The sequence below is a fragment of the Bacillus rossius genome, chromosome 2 (assembly GCF_032445375.1).
Source record: "Bacillus rossius redtenbacheri isolate Brsri chromosome 2, Brsri_v3, whole genome shotgun sequence".
NCBI classification, from domain to species: Eukaryota; Metazoa; Arthropoda; class Insecta; order Phasmatodea; family Bacillidae; genus Bacillus; species Bacillus rossius.
The window spans coordinates 94691589-94709520 of NC_086331.1; the positions used below are offsets into that span (position 1 = coordinate 94691589).

General features: G+C 36.6%; 1 protein-coding gene across 4 annotated transcripts in view; it reads right to left on the bottom strand.

Moving 5' to 3' along the window:
• The window catches only part of LOC134529481 (laminin subunit beta-1), a 137951-nt gene that overhangs the window by 58646 nt on the left and 61373 nt on the right, over nucleotides 1-17932 (bottom strand). For all 4 annotated transcript variants that reach the window (XM_063363615.1, XM_063363612.1, XM_063363613.1 and 1 more), the window contains 3 exons: nucleotides 10853-11084; nucleotides 9267-9430; nucleotides 504-728 (listed from right to left, as the gene is read on the bottom strand). In XM_063363615.1, the coding sequence (XP_063219685.1) occupies nucleotides 504-728; nucleotides 9267-9430; nucleotides 10853-11084 (621 nt within the window). The remainder of the gene's footprint in view (nucleotides 1-503; nucleotides 729-9266; nucleotides 9431-10852; nucleotides 11085-17932) is intronic.

The window sequence follows — 17932 nt, forward strand, 5'->3', positions numbered from 1 at the left end:
CTCAAAAGCAGAGTTTGGAAACTGTCCAAAACATAAATAATAAATCTCTGTTGTAACATACCAGTAGAAACCTATGACAGCTGTTCACTGATATATGAGCAACTCAAAATTTTAAGGACAAATTTAAAGAAAGAAAAAGTGTTTCTAATAATGAAATCATGAAACTAAGGATAAATTTGTAAAATTAGCATGTAATTATTGATGCAATTCAGTAAGAAAGTACAAATTTTGGCAACATTCGCTTCTATTTTTAGACCTTTCTACTTCATCAAGCCAGAAACAATGAGGAACAAGGTGATCCCAAATAACAAAAATTCACAGATAGTCTTTAATCTACATTGAGGACCAGGAAAAGGTGAGCTGAAAAACTGTCTCTCAAAAAAATAAGATGGTTGTGACCACTTTCTTAAATTGTGTCTTATGACATGATATGAATAGCATCCTTAACAATTATCATTGTAAAATGTAATTCTCATAATTTAATAAATAAAAATTAGCCTTACCTCTACACGACTGATTCTGAGCCACTCCATAGTAGTTTGCCTTGCAGACTTCACAGTTTGGCCCTTCTGTGTTGAAAAGACACTGTAAGCATTTGCCGGAGCGGATATCGCAGTTTCCTGGTCGTGATATGTCAATATTGTTATTACAATTACATGGCTGGCATGAACCTCCTGGTACATCTGGATTTCCAAAATAGTTATCGGCACAGATGTCACAACGAGAACCTAGAAGTAGAGGTACACATGTGATTTCATATGAAACACACAACAAAAACCACAAAAACAATAATAATTATAATAATAAAAATTATTCTAAACAACAATACTATGTGATTAGACAGCCTCCATGGGAATGAGTCTACAGTGACCGAGATTGTAAATCCATCTAACCACACGCAAGAGACATGGATTTGATCGCAAACCCTGGCATAATTAAAATTTATTACGTGAATCAAAGCTCAAATATTTTAGAGACTACTTAGAACTAAGATGTTCCATTATCTGAAGCTTCTGTACACAACCTCGCAGCGTATGGGACTGTTTGGTGAAATGGTTTTTGTGACGAGGAGCACAAAAATGAACCCTAAAAATCTACACAGCAAATAACTTTGATTTCTTGAATGATAGTAGCCAAAAAATAACACAGTTGAAATTAAATTTTACATTTCCTCATTTACTCTTTCCCCTTATTTAGCTACGTTTGTTTCCTGACTTACACCCTATATTTAAAAATTACTGTATTTACTCGAATAATAGTCGCCATCGCTTAATCGTCGCACCTATTGTTTGAGGTAATGAATTTGGTATTTAAGATTCTCCCCATATTCGTCGCACCCTAATTTATTGACAGCGACTGAGGCGCAAGGCGCGAATGGAACAGCCGTAAACACAATGGAACCGCCTGCTTTCACGTGGCGTGTGGCGCTTATCATTGGTCCAACCTTGAGCGGCATGTCCTAATTGGCCGTGTGGGAGGAAGGAATGTGTGTGGTAGATAAGATGCTGTGATGCCATTGTTTTATCTCGTTTGCATTGGAGTGGAAAGTACCGGTAATTGCAGAGTTTGAGAAAGTTCATTTTGTGAAAATATGGGTAAATAAAATTTGTATACTGCCGCTTTCAAGTTGCGCGTAATCGCATTTGCAGAAGAGCACGAAAATCGGGCCGCGGAAAGAGAATTTTCAGTAAGTGAAAAACTTGTTCATGACTGGCGAAAACAAAAAGACAATTTAAATAACACGTGACGACAGCGGCGACTAAGATGACGTTGACGTCCCGGCAAATGAATCTGATACATCAGAATCTAGTTCAGACAATGAATTGATAAACTTCGTGAGTGTTCAGGCTGAATGTGTTTTATAAATGTATTTTGTTTATTGATTTTTTCGCAATCTTTATTTTTATTTTGCCAAACTTCTTGTAACCAAAAGTTGTTTTGTTTATTTTGCGCGTATTGTAAATAAATATTACGTATAGGTACCATGTACCTAGATATTAACTTCTTTAATTTAGCATTTTCAAGCGATTTACTAAAAAATTTTACTTAAAAAATTTTTTTTTCAATTTTTCCTAACATAATGGTTGCACCTCACTTTTTTTTCCATAAAATTTGGTAAAATTGCTGCGACGATTATGCGAGTAAATACGGTAATTCATTTGTATCACAAGAACAAATGTCTTTCAATGATTAACACTTTTCTTCTGCCTGCTTTTGGTATATTTTTTCTGGTGCTAAGGAAATCACATTTAGACAGTGATGAAAGGGAGACATTTTGTTCTGTCACTTTGCACAGCATTTTACTGCATATTCAATTTACACATTGAACTAGGCATTGGCATCATTTTGTGCACATTTATGTTCAATGTGGTCAAAAAACAGATTTACTTTAGACTAAACTTTCATAATGTACTGGAGCTAGTTATTTATTGCAGGTATGTTTTATTATTGAGTACAGACCTACAGAGGTATATTTTTATATAAACCTTAAGCCTTTATGTATGGCAGTGACAGTTTAAATTTTATATTTACCCACTGACACAGATTGGATTAAATGTGTGTGATACTTAGACCTGCTTTTTGTTAGTCATATAGAATTCAAAACATTATTCCAAGAAATTCATTTTTGAATTTTTATATTAAATAATGCAAAGAAAGTTCAAAAGGTATGTATATTTTTGTGATATTTTAGTACAGTAAATCATGAGAAATTTTGAGTTTTCTTCCATGAAAACTTACCTCTAATTTAACATAATGTTTTCTGTCATCTTGAGAAATATAAATATGGGTTTTACTGTACTTATTTTTCAAATACCTATTCAGGTAACACAGGATGAGTTTTTGTTGGTCTCTGACCGGTCATAAGGTGATTACATATTTATTTTACAGACTAAAGAGGTTGTCACTTTATCCATAGAAAACACACCCAGACAATATATTCAACACAATAAAATGAAACAAAACAAAAAAAAATAGTTACATAAATACTGAAAAAGACTTCACTAATGCCATGCTGATGAAAATGAAAGGTTTAAGAAACAAATGAACAAAGATCTTTAACTTCTGCATTTTTAAGCAATTACTTGAGAACACCGCCCAAGTCTAATGAATGTCGGTGGGCATGTCACAATTTTAAATAAACAAATAAATAATTTTTTTTTGTTTCAAAAAGATCATATTTGAGACAAATATTGTTGGCATTATTACTGCAGTAGCTTATTAATTTTCATGTTCTACATTTGTGGTTTGGAACCCTCGGGGATATATGCTTTATAAATTCTTTACAATCAAGGAAAATAGAAAACTTTTAAAAAGAAATTGGAATTAAATACTTTGCAAATGGATTTCAAATAATTTGTTTTATGGTAATCATAAATTCATTATATGTAGCTCATAACTGTTATCATTTTGACAAATTATTTATTTTGTATATTTTCCAAACATTTTGAGTCAGTTTCAATGGTGGAATTCCAATCCACTATTAAAATAATGTTTAATGAATGATGAAAGAAGGGTTTGTTACCACTTACAAGATCCTAGCTTGGCTCCAGAGGGGGGCGCAGGGGGCGATAGCCTCTCCCGAGTCCAATTTTTTAGGGTATATTTACGTTATATGAAATACTTTAATTCACGTGTTTAAGTTTTCTTTCATTAAAAGTGATCTGAAACTATTAAATAACAGTATTTTAGACCAAAGTTTATAAATATTCCAAGCCTATCTCTGACGTATTTAGGTTTCTTTACACTGGGAAACTCAAAACGTGCCACAGTACTTGTGCGTGGCATGTTAGAAGAAAAATACACAAGAATGAACTGTGAATGCACCACTCAGCCAAATTCTCAAATGCTAGTATGAAAATGGATTTGGAGGATGCAAGTGCATTGTTTGTGTTATTGAAACAGCGAAATAAATGCAGTAAAAACAGAAGATATTGGATTTATCCTATTGTGTTTTTGCTGAGCAATAACATAATGATTTCCAAACAACACTTTTTTATTAACTCTCTGAGTATTCCTTTGCAGGCATGTCCCAGAATTAAATTCCCTCCTGCACTTCTAAAATAAACCTTTCGGTGTGGAAACTTGACTCCACCATCACTCGAAGAAACAGCTATATTACAGGAAGTAGCTTGATTATAAACGCGCCAGTGTGTGCACAACCCCCGGCCACTGCTGGCATGAATGCGCCACTCAGTGTGAATAGTTCTGTTTGGTTTCATGTTACCATGGTGTGACGTGTTTCTATTGGCACGCTCGCAGTGGCCCAGTGTGAAGGGAGCCGTAATGTAATTTGCAACTGCAGCATTTTTTTGATATGATAGCTCCTCCCGCAAAGTCTTCCTAGAGCCGCCCCTGAAAAGTTCTAGATCATGCACCAAAGTGTTTTTCATTATGAGTTTCTCAGAAAAAAGTAAAATAATTTGTATTTTCACAGTTCAAAATCATCATATTATATTGGTACAACATTTAGATACCGTACAGATGTCATATTGGAGCTTAAAGCCTACACGCTTATTTTTTATCTTTCTCATTAGCTTCAAGACATCTGCATATGAGAAAGCTACTTGGTTCTTCATATTTTTGGTAATGTCGTTAATAAAGATATTAAATAGCTGAAGTAACAAGGTGCCATTCTGAGGTACATCAGACAAATCTGCATGAAACATTAATAAAAAAATTTAATTTTACTACAAAATTTATATTTTTTAAGTATCTAATGAGACAAGGTTCTTATTTAAGCCAAATATTATGAGTTTTTTCAAATAAATAATGCTGAAACACATTAAAAGCTTACTGAAATCAAAGTTAATTAAATCATTTTGTTGTCTTATGGATATGAAACAATATAATTTATTAATAAAAATAACAAGTTGGTTGTAGTCATTCAGCCTACACTAAACAATATTCTGAAGAATTATTCTTTTCATATATAAATTAATTTTTAAAAATGATTACAGTAAACTCCCGGTATACCGCGCCCCGATAGATCGCGGAATCGGGTATATCGCGGGTCAAACCATGTCCCCCAATCAGAAATTAATAATAATACTAATAACACAGTAGAACCTCGTTAATTCGTGATGGTCGGGACCGAGATAATCACGGATTACCGAATTTCACGGACTAGCGATTAAAAGCCCGGAAGGTCTTGCCAAGCTTCTCAGACACCGGCGTGCAGCTGGGTTAAGGCCAAGGTATGTGACGTAACGTCTACCGAGGCTTACTGCGCCTTGGCAGCAGATGGATAAAAAATAGTAAACTCTCCATTATTCGTGTTAATTGGGACCCGCCGAGGGCCGGATAGTTAAAATCCTGTAAAAAAAAAAAGTAATAAACCCGGATAATCCGTTCAAGGTAAGGACCGTCTTCGAATTAGTCTCGGCTTAAAAAAATACGGCACTGCCTAGCCATTAGTTCACGGTCATTTACAACAGCCGAAGAGAGAAAGATAAGATCGTGCTGAACTTGCACACATCAATTTTGGGTATATCTCCCTCCCCCCACCCCCACTCATTCCACTTCGTCCAGCCGAATGCCAGCCAGACACGTCACTCGCCAGGCACCTGCCGTGCGTTAGCGGGTGGAAACAAACAAAGGGAGACGGGAAGCAGAAGTCAGGACATCCCCCTCAAGTTTAAAGAGTGACAAATGTGACAGCTGAAAGGGGGGTGACACAAAGGGTCCGTACAAACAGCGTTGCAGAGTTTGGCGGCCCACGCGATGGCTTGTAGTGTTTGCCGGCCCACGCGATGGCTTGTAGTGTTTGCCGGCCGCCGGCCCGCGTGATGATAATTTTAAGCGCTGACAATTTTTACTTCTTTTTTTTTCTGCACTTTTATATCGTCCCGGATTATCCGATTCCCGAATTAGCGCGTCACGGATTAATGAGTTTCTACTGTAATAATAATGGAATAAATGGTTGACAGCCGATTAGGATAATTTTGCGTTGTAACTCACAAACTAAACATGGGGAAGAAAAAAGCCTAGGCGTAGAAAATGTCCGCAGTGAAATTCTAAACAAGATATCTCCGTACATTATTCCTCTATCTTGTAGTGTTTTCAAATTATGGTCCAATCCAGCCCAGTGTTATTTTCTGAAACACTAGTTCTTAACATTTTTTTTAACCCACAAATAAAGCATCGGACAGGGGACCCGATAAAGCCCACCGTCCAGCGACATTATCCAGCATGACTCGGCTGGGGATTGATTTTGGATAGGTTTGGTTGACGGCAAGCGCTGGGAGGGGAGAGGCGAGCCGAGAATATGCGACTAAGACACCCGGGTAGATGGGAGGAGTGGCATATAAGCGCCAGTGATGAGAGGGGCGATTAAGCCGAAAGGGGGGAAGTCTGGTGACCTTGAGTAGTTCACTCATTTCCGTCTGCACACTTCTCGTGGTCACGTGTGTTGACAAGCGGAGACATATAAATGTTTTGTTACAACTTGAACCTACAGACGTAATATTTTTCGTTGTATTATACACGTTCATCTCTTTACTTTGGTATAATGTTTTAACATTAAATAGTAAAGTAAATCAGCTAGCGTATTTTTAATCTTTGCCGAGGAATTCCCAGTGGTCCAATACTTACGTGAACCATACTGTACCACTTTTGCCGTGAGGTAGTAAACAAGCCCCGGAAATGTTTATGTGTAGCGGCCTCCCGACCTTTAACCAGAGGCTGGGGAATATAACACTTGCCGATCCGAGCCACACACACTCAGCAACTCGACACAGCGTTTGATGGAATAAGTAAAGACAACGTTTAACAGACTTTTTAATACGGCGCCACTGATTGCGCTAAAATTATTTTGGCGCAATTTTTGTATCCCACATGTGACCATTTATAATTTACTGTAAGCATGGATAACAAAGTTTAACCACTTTACACGATAGGCGATTCTTTATTTTATATTGTACGAATGCTAGAATCGTTTTTCACGTATCTGCTGCATACTTCTGCAAAAGACACGCTATTTGTATGTACGTAAATCTAGAATTTTTATTTTGTCAATCAAACTCGGTACTTTGCGATTCATATTCGGTTTGAAGTATTACTATGGCCTTTCTATTTAGAAGTCTTTGACCACAGAATCGTGTGTAACCGCACACACTGCACTTACTTTGTTACGGACACTTAGACGAAGCAGATACTGTGGCTGACACCACGAGACTGGCAGCAGCTTGTGTGCCGCACGTGTGTATGGCGGCGTGTGGCGCGCTCGTAGGCCGTGCGACAAACTGTGCGCGGCATGCGGAAAAATAAAAAATAAAATTCAACATTTAATATTTATCTTTAAAATTTATTATTTTTATTTTTTCACCCGCGTTTAGTGAAAACTGCGGATGCAAAGTCCGCACAAAGGCGGGCCGTCTATACTGTGCGTGCTTGCCGACCTATTAGAACACAGGCGGTGTTTTATGCCTTTTGACCTTGGTCACATCGAAACATCGCGGTTATGCAACAACGCGGGTAAAAGTTATGTCCCCCGACAACCGCGTTAAATAGGGAGTGTACTGTATTAACTTATATTTTTTAAAAATAAGTACTAATATGACGTCAACCGGGCCTACACCCCAGAAGCCTGTTCAGCCCCCACCACCTTTCCACTCGCCCCCCCCCCCCCCCCCCCGGTGCAACTTCCCGTGATGGCAGCCGCTCCATCACGAGTACGTAGTCGTGTGTTTGTGTGTTTGAATAGCGCGCCACGAACTACCTTAAGGGGCGCTGTAGCGGCAGTGCGACGTCCCCCAGAATTTGTAATAATTATATTGTATAGATTTATATTTTTTCCCCATTCATTTGTGTCGACAAAGACGGGCGGGAGGGTTTATGTTTTGTTTAGAATATAAGTTTTAGTGTGAAAGTTAAAGACGTTGCCGGTCGGACCCGAGCAGACCCCAACACGAACGAAGTCAACATGTATTTAAATTTAAGTAATTAATAACTCTATGTTAAATAGTAATAGAACCGTGGGAGAACGTGCCTTAATTTTAGGAGTGTTTTTGTATTTCTTTATGTAAGATTACAAGGCACTTAATCGGAAAGGTGTAACAGTAATCTGGCAAGGCGGAAAGGTGCCATGTTGCTCCAAGGGAGCCTTTCACTCGGTCAGTTCCACGCCGCTAACAACCGAGGTAAGACGCTGCCTTCCGCACCCGGGGACTTCACTCTTAGTTCGCTGACCATTAACTCCGTTTTTACTTAATTACTTAATTACTTCAAATCTCTTTCACGTATCACCGGGGCCTGTCTCGGTCGGGGGACTGTTTAAAGTAATCATTTTTTAACGAGACTTTTAACGTTCTAAGTAATCGCTTGTGCAGGCCACTTGTGTGGGCCTAATTCCTGTGTTCCAATTAGGTGCCTGGGATCTTGGAGACGCACCTCGTGAGACCATGTATGGTAGTGCGTGCACGTATTAAACATCTTAATTATAATTGTCTTCTTGTATTTTTTTGCACCGACCATGTGGCGGCCTATACCTCATGAGCAGGCGTGTGGGACGCCTGGAGAGTCCACTATTACTTGTTATAACATAAGCGTGCCCGACGCTGAGAGCAGCCAGGTCTGAGCGTATTTTGGAAGTTAACCGAGGGTCCAGTCCTGCCTCACACGGGCGACGTCACGCCCTGAGACAGATCTTAGCCGGGTCCACGTGCCCTTCCACGTGGTTTCGCCCATTATCAATCAACACCGTAGCGACCCTCTCGAAACCTGAACCGCGACAAATTGTGAGATAGGCCTACAGTTATTACTTAAAAGTTTGACATCCTTTTTGTATAGTGGGATCATTTTTGCCATTTTTCAAATAGTTGAAAACATTCTAGTGAATATAAAAATATAGTTCACTTCCGGTGTTGATCAAAAAATGGTCAAAAGTGGCAAAAGTGACACATTTTGTAGGGCATACCGTTTTAAAAATAAGCTGTTTCCAACTTTCTAAACCACATTACCAAGACAAACTTTCAATTCTCTGTGACATCATAAATTTAAGGGTTTCTCCTTAGATTCTTGTGGCAAAAAAAAATTCACTGCTATATTCCCAGTATTCCTAGTCGGGTGGCAGTCCTATTACATTAAAACAAAGAACTTTATTAATCCAATAAATAAAAAATTATTAATTTTTTTAACATTATAAATACATAGATAATTTTAAATTCATAAGTGCTAGTGCTGATATGAATCCTTTTACTCTTATCAAAATTCCAAATGGTCACATTATTTACATTAAAATACTTGATTTTAATGAATTGTTTCTTTACCTGCATATCCAATGTTGCATTCACAAACAACATCTTGTGTGCGTGCATCTAGACTGCAGCGAGTGGCATACGAATGGCCAGAGTCTATTGTTCCTGGACATGGACAAGGCCTGCATGGAATATCTCCATCAATGCTGGGGTCGCCGTAATAGCCTTCAATGCACCTAGACACAAGAGAATTATTGCACATTTGTGTCAACAAGTTTGCATTTAAAAAATTATCTACAGCAAGGTTAACTCAAATATTTGGCAAATGAATTAACATAAAAATACTCTTTCTGACGAAATCCAAATAGACAACACAATTTTTTTGTAGTAACAAAAAAGTGGTAAAAAATATACCAATATGACATTTAAATATAGCTAACTTGAATACAGCTAACTCCAGATTATCCACGGGTGGGTTATCTGCATTGCGGATTAATCATGGTATTTATTAAAAAGTCACTTTTTTTAATATGTTTTCACTAAAGCACAAAAAAAATTTGTAGTTTTGGGTCACAAATCTTGTTTAAAAAAACTTGAAAGCAATGCTATTGTAGTTAATTTGCGGTAGTTTTTACAAGAGATAAAGGAAGAGCACAAAATTACTGTTTTCTGAATTTATGAGCACTGATATGACAACCGCCAAACCGTGCACGCACAACTTGGCAACACCACAGCTTTGAAGCACATGCTGCTTCGCCAGCTTATCTCAGGCCCTCCACCGCGGCAGCCACCCATTAGTTTTTCAACCCTTGCATGTGCCACTGTTGTAAAGTGATTTTTCACCCTGGTGATTATGGTGTCAAGGAAACATAAATGTATTGTTCTAATAAGCCAGCCAAAACTGTAAATAATAAGTAAGCTCGAGGAAGGTTGTTTAACAAAACAACTTTCTAATAATTACAGAGTGGGTGAAACCACAATCCGTAAAATAAGGGGTAACAAAACAAAGCTTATTGATTATGCAAGCAGTCCTGATTCAACTAGTGGTTTAAGTAAATGAGAAACAATGAAAATTACAACCTGCGATAAAATGGATAAGGCGATGTTGGAATGGTTCAGTCCAAAATGAGCGGAGGGAACACAGATGTCTGGCCCGATGGGTGCCAAGAAACATGGCAATATTTTACAGCATTAGGACTCGAGGGAGAATTTAATGCATCTTCCAGCTGGCTGACACAACTCAAATAGCAGCATGATATATTAAAAATCATACAAGAAGGTGAAAAATTAAGTGGTGACGATGACACAGTCGCCAAATTTTGTAAACATTTCTCAGAACATGTTTCCACAGAAAATCTCCAGTCAGAACAACTTTTTAATGCATATGAAACATGGTTGAAATGGAAGTGTCTACTTTCAAGAATGAGAGCTTTTGAATCAGAAGGCAGTGCACCAGGTCATCTATCAAACAAAGAAGGTTGACAGTGATGTGCTGTATAAACACTGCCGGTTTACACAAAGTCACACCTTGTGTTATAGGGAAAGCAAAGCCAATGGATTAAACAAAGTTTTGAATAATTCACAACTTCGCCCCCTTCAATACCGCAAATAATCAGGAGTTAATATATTTATGAGAGTAAATTATATGCGAGTCACACCTTTCACAATAATGTCCACTTGAGTAGTCTCTGCAGTTGGTACAGCTTCCAGTTCTTGAATCACATACGTCTGCATGACCATTGCACGTGCATCGTTGACAGTTTGGATAGTTCCAGAACCCAGGCTGACATTTGTCACACTCTCGTCCATATCTATTCCGATGACACTTACACATGCCTGTTATTACGTCGCAGAAGTTGTCAAGAGCACCGGTAGGATTGCAGTCACATGCTGAAATCCAAAGAACATAATATCAGCTACATATTAACACTTTTTTAAACAACTTCCAGGACCTAATATATACAAACAAGAACTCAAACATTTAAAACACTAACAGTTAAGCAGATAAATAGCATCAATGAAAAAGGGTTGATAACACAAGCCAAAAAATTTTGCAAAAGAAATAATCACTAAGAAAAACATCAAACATAAAAAATTTCACATAAAATCAAATTAACAATTTTATTTTAACAGTCATGAAACCGTAATAATATTCCAGACCTGAATTACAATGTAATTCTCTAAATATGTATGTAACTGTAAGTGTTTCACACATTCAGAGCAGTCACTGTGACACATATAAAAAAAGATTTATTTATTTATTTAGTTAAGTTATATAACACAGGATTATAGAGTACTTGTATTGTAATTTTTACCTTACTTTTTATCAGAAACTATTTTGCTAGAATATATTGCAGCGTTGCCGACTCCTGTTCTTCCCAGCTTTACAGATTATTCTTCTGCCATATCTCTCAGTAATGCAGTTCATCAGTTGATTATACAATTCAAGGTCATAGACAGTTTTTCATACTGGCATTTTGTCATTATGAATACTCTTTTAAGTAGTTTTGATATTTCATTATTTTATTCAGAAAATCCAGTTAACTATGTTTTTGATGGTTTTCAATTTTTTTTGCTGAGTTATTGTTAGTGTATATGAATTTTTCAGATATATTAATTTTAAAATGGTTTATATGCCTATATTTTACATTGGTATTTATCAGCAAGTTTTTTTTTAAGTTTATAAAACAAAAAGTATTGTTATGGTATAAGGAAGGATGATGATGAACAGGTGCGCCACATGACGGTGGTGAATTTCCGGACATTTTTTCAGCTGCTCAAGGCTTTCTTGCAGTTTCGGTATGTATTCTTATGATGAGAAAATCGGCAGGTGTCATGTCCCAAGGGAGATGGTAATGGTATCACATTTTCACTGCAGCCAATCAGAAAAGACGTTGCAAGGGTTAGGAAATTTGTATACTGCTATCTTTTTGTGAGTGCTATGCTGTGACTGGATGGTGAGGCCACGGTGGGACGCAGTTGCGTGTAGCCTCTTAAGTTGTTCAAGTACTGTGCCGAAATGACATGCAGGGGTGATGGCTCACAAATAATACTATAAGAGCCTAGGGCCGTGCCACTGCTAGGTTTTAATCTTGTTTTCTTTTGAAGTTTTGGACGTTTGAGCTATTAGGCCCCAGGTGTGCAGCGCAAGCCGGGGTGGTCGGTTGGTCCACCGGGACATAGTTTCCCACGTTTTATCATACCTAGATGATGAAGTGGCTAGGAACAATATTTCATAAAGGAACAGGATTGTGAGAAGCAATCGACAGAAGTAAGTGAGTGTTTTTGTTGCGGAGCTATCTTGTAAAAGACCTGTAAGTTTTTTCTTTGTAGTGAGAAGAATAAAAGTCCAAATATACTTTAATTATTTTATTTAAGAGTCATCAATAACTGTTTCGAGTCAGCAGTCATAGACAGAACTTTACACCAGACTACCTGCAAATTCTGGTGAAATTTTTTTCTTTACGGTGTTTATGTATGTGCAATTCAAACCACAGCTACTGGTGAGGTCTACTAGATTGCCACATCAATCTAGTAGAAAAATATTTTCAAATTCTAAAATAACTGATGTTTAAAAAACTTAACATTTCAGAGCTCTATAGAAAAAGCATAACTTAAAGTTGTAGAAAAATATTTCTTAATAGTTTCAATGAAAAAATATTTGACATAGTGTATAATTATATAAAAATTACTATTTTATTATAACATTAAGAGCTGTTTTACTATCCACCAACATATTTTAAATGTTTAGTGTCGCCATGATAGTGACATCGTTCGGGGTTTCGCCCCCATGTAGCCTGATATATCATCACCCCTCACATCTCTCCTATCCTCATGGCACTTTCACACCTCCCATCAGCAACATGCGTGTGACGTGTGTTTGAACAGTGCCACTAATCCCACAAATTACCACAAGAGGGCACAGTAGTATCAGTGCCTTGTTCCCTTATTAAAAATTAGGTAATATTGTAAACTTGCTTTCTGTTATCCCCAAGAGTACATGTTATTTTAGGGTCCCACAAGCATTTTACGTGTTTATTTTAAATTATAACTCTACAGAAACGGACCCCAACATGCCTAAGGCCATCTCCGTACATAATAATTTTTTAAATGTAAGCTTAATAAGTAAATTCATTAAATGTTTTTAAGGCTGGAATAACAATGTCATAATTTTAGGAGTGCAAATATGTTTTTATCTTAATACATTAATAGCACAAATTTGAATGGCACTAACAGTCATTTCAACTTGGCGCCAGATGTGCTGACCAGTGGCCTCGGCAGCCATCGCTCCCCCTGTCACATCACATTGCCACCCGAGGTGAGTTTGGACTCTCACGGAAGGACATGAACATACCACCTGACTCTGGACATCACGTAAACCAGTAGTGCCATCAGGCATTTGAACGACTTTGTCTTTTATTTAATTATGTCCATGAGAGGCCTGAGAAGCAGTGGTGCGTAATAAATCTCAGTACAAAATATCTTGTGTTCTTTCTGTGTTCGCCCACGTGTGCACGAGTTACTGTAGACCAGCATGTGGGACACCAATAACAGCCCACTTCCTTAACATCTATAGCGTGCCCAATGCTGAGAGCGGGCTAGATGCAGGTATCAGTGGTATAAAGAGGATACGAGTCACGCTCCCACACAGGTAATATCAAGGATATTGTCTGTCAGGTCCATGCCTATTTAACACAGTGGCACCCATTAATTGTTTGAATATCCAAAAGTGAATACCCCACCACAACAACAGAACTGGAAAACTGGTCCTCACAACACAGTGCTTTTTTATTGTCACTTTACAGCTGACATATGGCAAAGATCCAACAAAAATTATACGACACTCTTTAATGTAAACTGAACGAAAAATATGAAATTATGATCAATTTTATTACGATACATTCTGAAATTTTATAGTGAAATTTTTTACCTATTACAGTAAATACATGAATACTAAAATGTACCAAAGTTATATTGAGCAATATTGTGTTAATTGTTTAGTTTCTCAGAAATCAATAGTTTCAACAAATTGGAAGGACGGAAATTTCATAGGGGTGGACGTCACTATGTCATTAACCCACTGAAATGCATTTTAAGGCGATTGGTGCATGGAAAATATTACGACAAAACTAATTTAACTGTACATATTTATTTTTGATGCTTCTTTTTAAGACATAATATACCTAGAATCTTTTTTAATAAACTTTTTTTACTGAGTTATGTCATTTTAAATGCATTTATTTTAATTCCAAGCCAGAATTATTTAAAAAACACATAATTATGTTAAACTTAAGTATAGTTCAAGAAACGAGTGTACGAATAGGTTTCTGCACCTATAAAAGTAAGAAAAAAAAAATTCTCATTGTCAAAATTATAGTTTAATATTGACAATTTCCATTGATCATTGCTGGACTACTTCAGGAGCGATTTAAAGAATAAATTTGCATGAAAATGAAAACATAATTGGCAGAACACTATTGAGTTATGTATATATTTTCATATCCTTTTTTTTTTTTTTTGATACGATCCGACACAAAACACGCCCTCTGGAGTGGCAGTTCTAGTGCTGTGTGTAAAACTCTCGCCGCCGGGAAGAATGTCCCCGCGACGTGGCGCTGAGGGCGGCGCTTGTCGGAACCAGGTGGTCCGACGGAGCTCCAGCCGGCTGGCCCTGCCTGCGGGAGAGGAGGGGGAAGAATGGGGTGTAGAGGGAGGACGAGAGAGGAGGCCGAAGAAACGAAGGGTCTGTCAAGGTCGCGCTTCATAGTGGAGTCTATCTTCGCTCAAGCAAGGAAATTGTCTCTGTACAGAAAAATTCGTACAGCGAAATTCTTTTTAGCGGTTATGTTTTGACTTGAAGTTGAATACTGACAGGGTGATTATTCTTTTTGGTGGTTGTTTACACATATGAATAAATTTTTACCCTCCAGATTAATATGTTTTGACAGCATAGAACATCAGTTGTGTATTCCGGTTAATTAGGGTATGCTATATGCACACTAGAATGACATATCTAAATTTAACCAAAAAAATAGATTTTATATTTATTAAAATTTATTTAGAACATCAAATCAACACTAGTCTATTCTCGTTATATGAAATTAAAAAAAAATTGAAAATGTTAGCTAGCGATGCCAGAATGCCGGGCACACTAATTACAAATGTCCTTTTGTAATATTACATTGCACAGAACACTGAAACCTTAATCCTTCAAATGTTTGTTTACAGTTTTATTATTCTGTGCTACGTTATTTAAATTTATATGTTTAATTTATTTTGGGTTTTGAACTATATTTCTGACATTGTTACAGACGTTTGGGCTTTTCTGTATGTAATTATTAAGTAATTGCGGCTTTTGGAATTACGTTTTTCACTGCCAGAAATTGCCCGAGGTTTCGGCGGAACTTTCAAAAAGTGCCTCCAGCCTATTGTTGTAAAAGTTGCTACTAAAAAGAAGCTTGGTTTTGGCCGTTTTGGTGCGTGCAGCTCCACGTCAGGACGTTCCTGACGCGGGCCTACCATAGGTTATGTTACGTGTGCGGTAATAATAGTATGTATAAAAAGGTTATCATCAGACTGCTGATGGTATGTTAAGTTGCGAACGGGAATACGCGATTTTTAAGTTATTAACGTCAGAAGATATCATTAGTCTAGGTATGGCCATTTTGTTATTACTCTATCACTAACGCTGTACTGACGCCCTGCAACTTTTTAACATTGCCGATTGATATTATGACTTTGTTGATGTTGCTGGGATAAACTAAAACCAGCCGCTATTAAATATTATATTTACTAAATTAATTAGCCTCTCAGTATTATTAATGGCACGATCATATGAACATACAATGCACAACTATCTTAGTGGTCTTGAGTCTATAGGTCTTATGTTTTATCGGACAATTGATTTAATTTATGAGTTAGTGAATTTTTCGAACCGTAAATCCATTTTTGAACTCTACGTGATACATTGACATTTGCGAAGTCGTGCCCATGTACCTGGCAACGATAGTTAAAAAAAATCGGAGTGATATTTTGGTCAAAAGGAATTACTGTATTGAGGGATACATGGTATTTGTTTATTTGTGTGTAAGTAATAAATCAGTCTTTAAATCGGTTAATTATTTTGTCTTCCTCTTTCGTATTCTAATTGAGATAAATATCGGATAAGCATGTGTTACTTGTATCACGACATCTAGGTATTGTTTATCAGTAATTAATATTTTATTTTATTTTTTTGTTAACTAATGTGCATAGGGCAGAGCACTAGACATCACTACCTGTGTGTAGTGTTGCTTTACACTTTTTAACGCATTAGAGTTCACATAAAATGATAAATCCAAAATTTTGTTTAAAAGTATAAATATCAGCGATCAATTTAATTAATGTCCTGTATAACTCAGTGAGTAAAACACTCGAAAATATGTATAAGACCTGTTAACCTAAATATTTGTTAACAGTTAAACTGAACCAAGATGTGTTAGTGTTTTTTTTCTTCCGTATATTAGAGGTAGACTATGGGACATCAAAATACGCATCTGTCGCCCATTGACTTTAAATACAGAATTATAAACTACATATTGTGAAAACATTCTGCAACAGTTTTTGCTGAACGGAAAAACACGGATGAGAAGACAGACAAAATGTGTTTGGTAAGTGATTTTTCGTCAAATGAAATGGAACAGGGCAGTGCTTATCAGAATGAAAGTACAGAACTACTTTTGTGCAAGGAAATGCATTTTAAAAAGACATTTCAAGAGAAATCACCTTTAAATGAAATAGATCTTGCTGACATGGAAGAAATATACTTAGATTTAGCGGCCAGGCCCCTTTCAAGTGACGAAATTTCTCTTGAAGGGCTGAAATATGTTTCTGGCTATATAGCTCACCGTTTCAGAAATAAATATCCCGACCTTGGCACTACGGATTTCAATTCGGAGGACGATAGCTGGATACATGTACAATCAAAGGGTAACTTAAAATGTCCCACTAATGAATTTTTTGAATTAATAAAGATCGCTGAAATGTGTTTTGATAATGTTCATGGCAACAATTTGTGCAAAAAAGAGCGGATTTTTGAATCACTGACTAAAATTATTTGCGGAACTACTGAAAATAAATATCCAGAAGATGTTATATACTGTTTTGTCAGGACAAGAACGTATATGCGTATCACGTATTTGAACATGAAATATTTTAACGAACAAGACCAAAAACGCAAAGAAAGAAATAAGATAAGCAAAACTACCCTCTAAGATTTTTCAGTGTGATAGTGTCCACTTTCCTTCACCATAATATGTATGTTCATAATTTATTTACGATGTTTTTTAATTACTATATTTAAGAAAAGCATTTATTGTGAATATCGCAGCAATTATGTAGGGGTTAAGGTATTTATTGTATTCCAAATATTGAGTATGTCATTTTTATTGCCTTTATTAAAAATAATATATATGTTAACAATGTAACAAAATTGTGATATTTTTGTATTGCTATTGCAATTTCGTTTCTTGTAAACATTATTGTAGACTTTTTCATATTGAAATTAAATTTGCTATAGGGTTGTTTGTATTTTAATTTTACAGTTATAAGATTTTTTATATGTTGTTTACTGTTTACAAACATTTGAAAAATATTTCCTTAACCATATTTCCATTTCCATGGCAATAGTCTTGTTAGCTTTTCGGGTAACTCTTCTACATGGACGATAAGATGGTGCGACATCTAAAACATATCACACC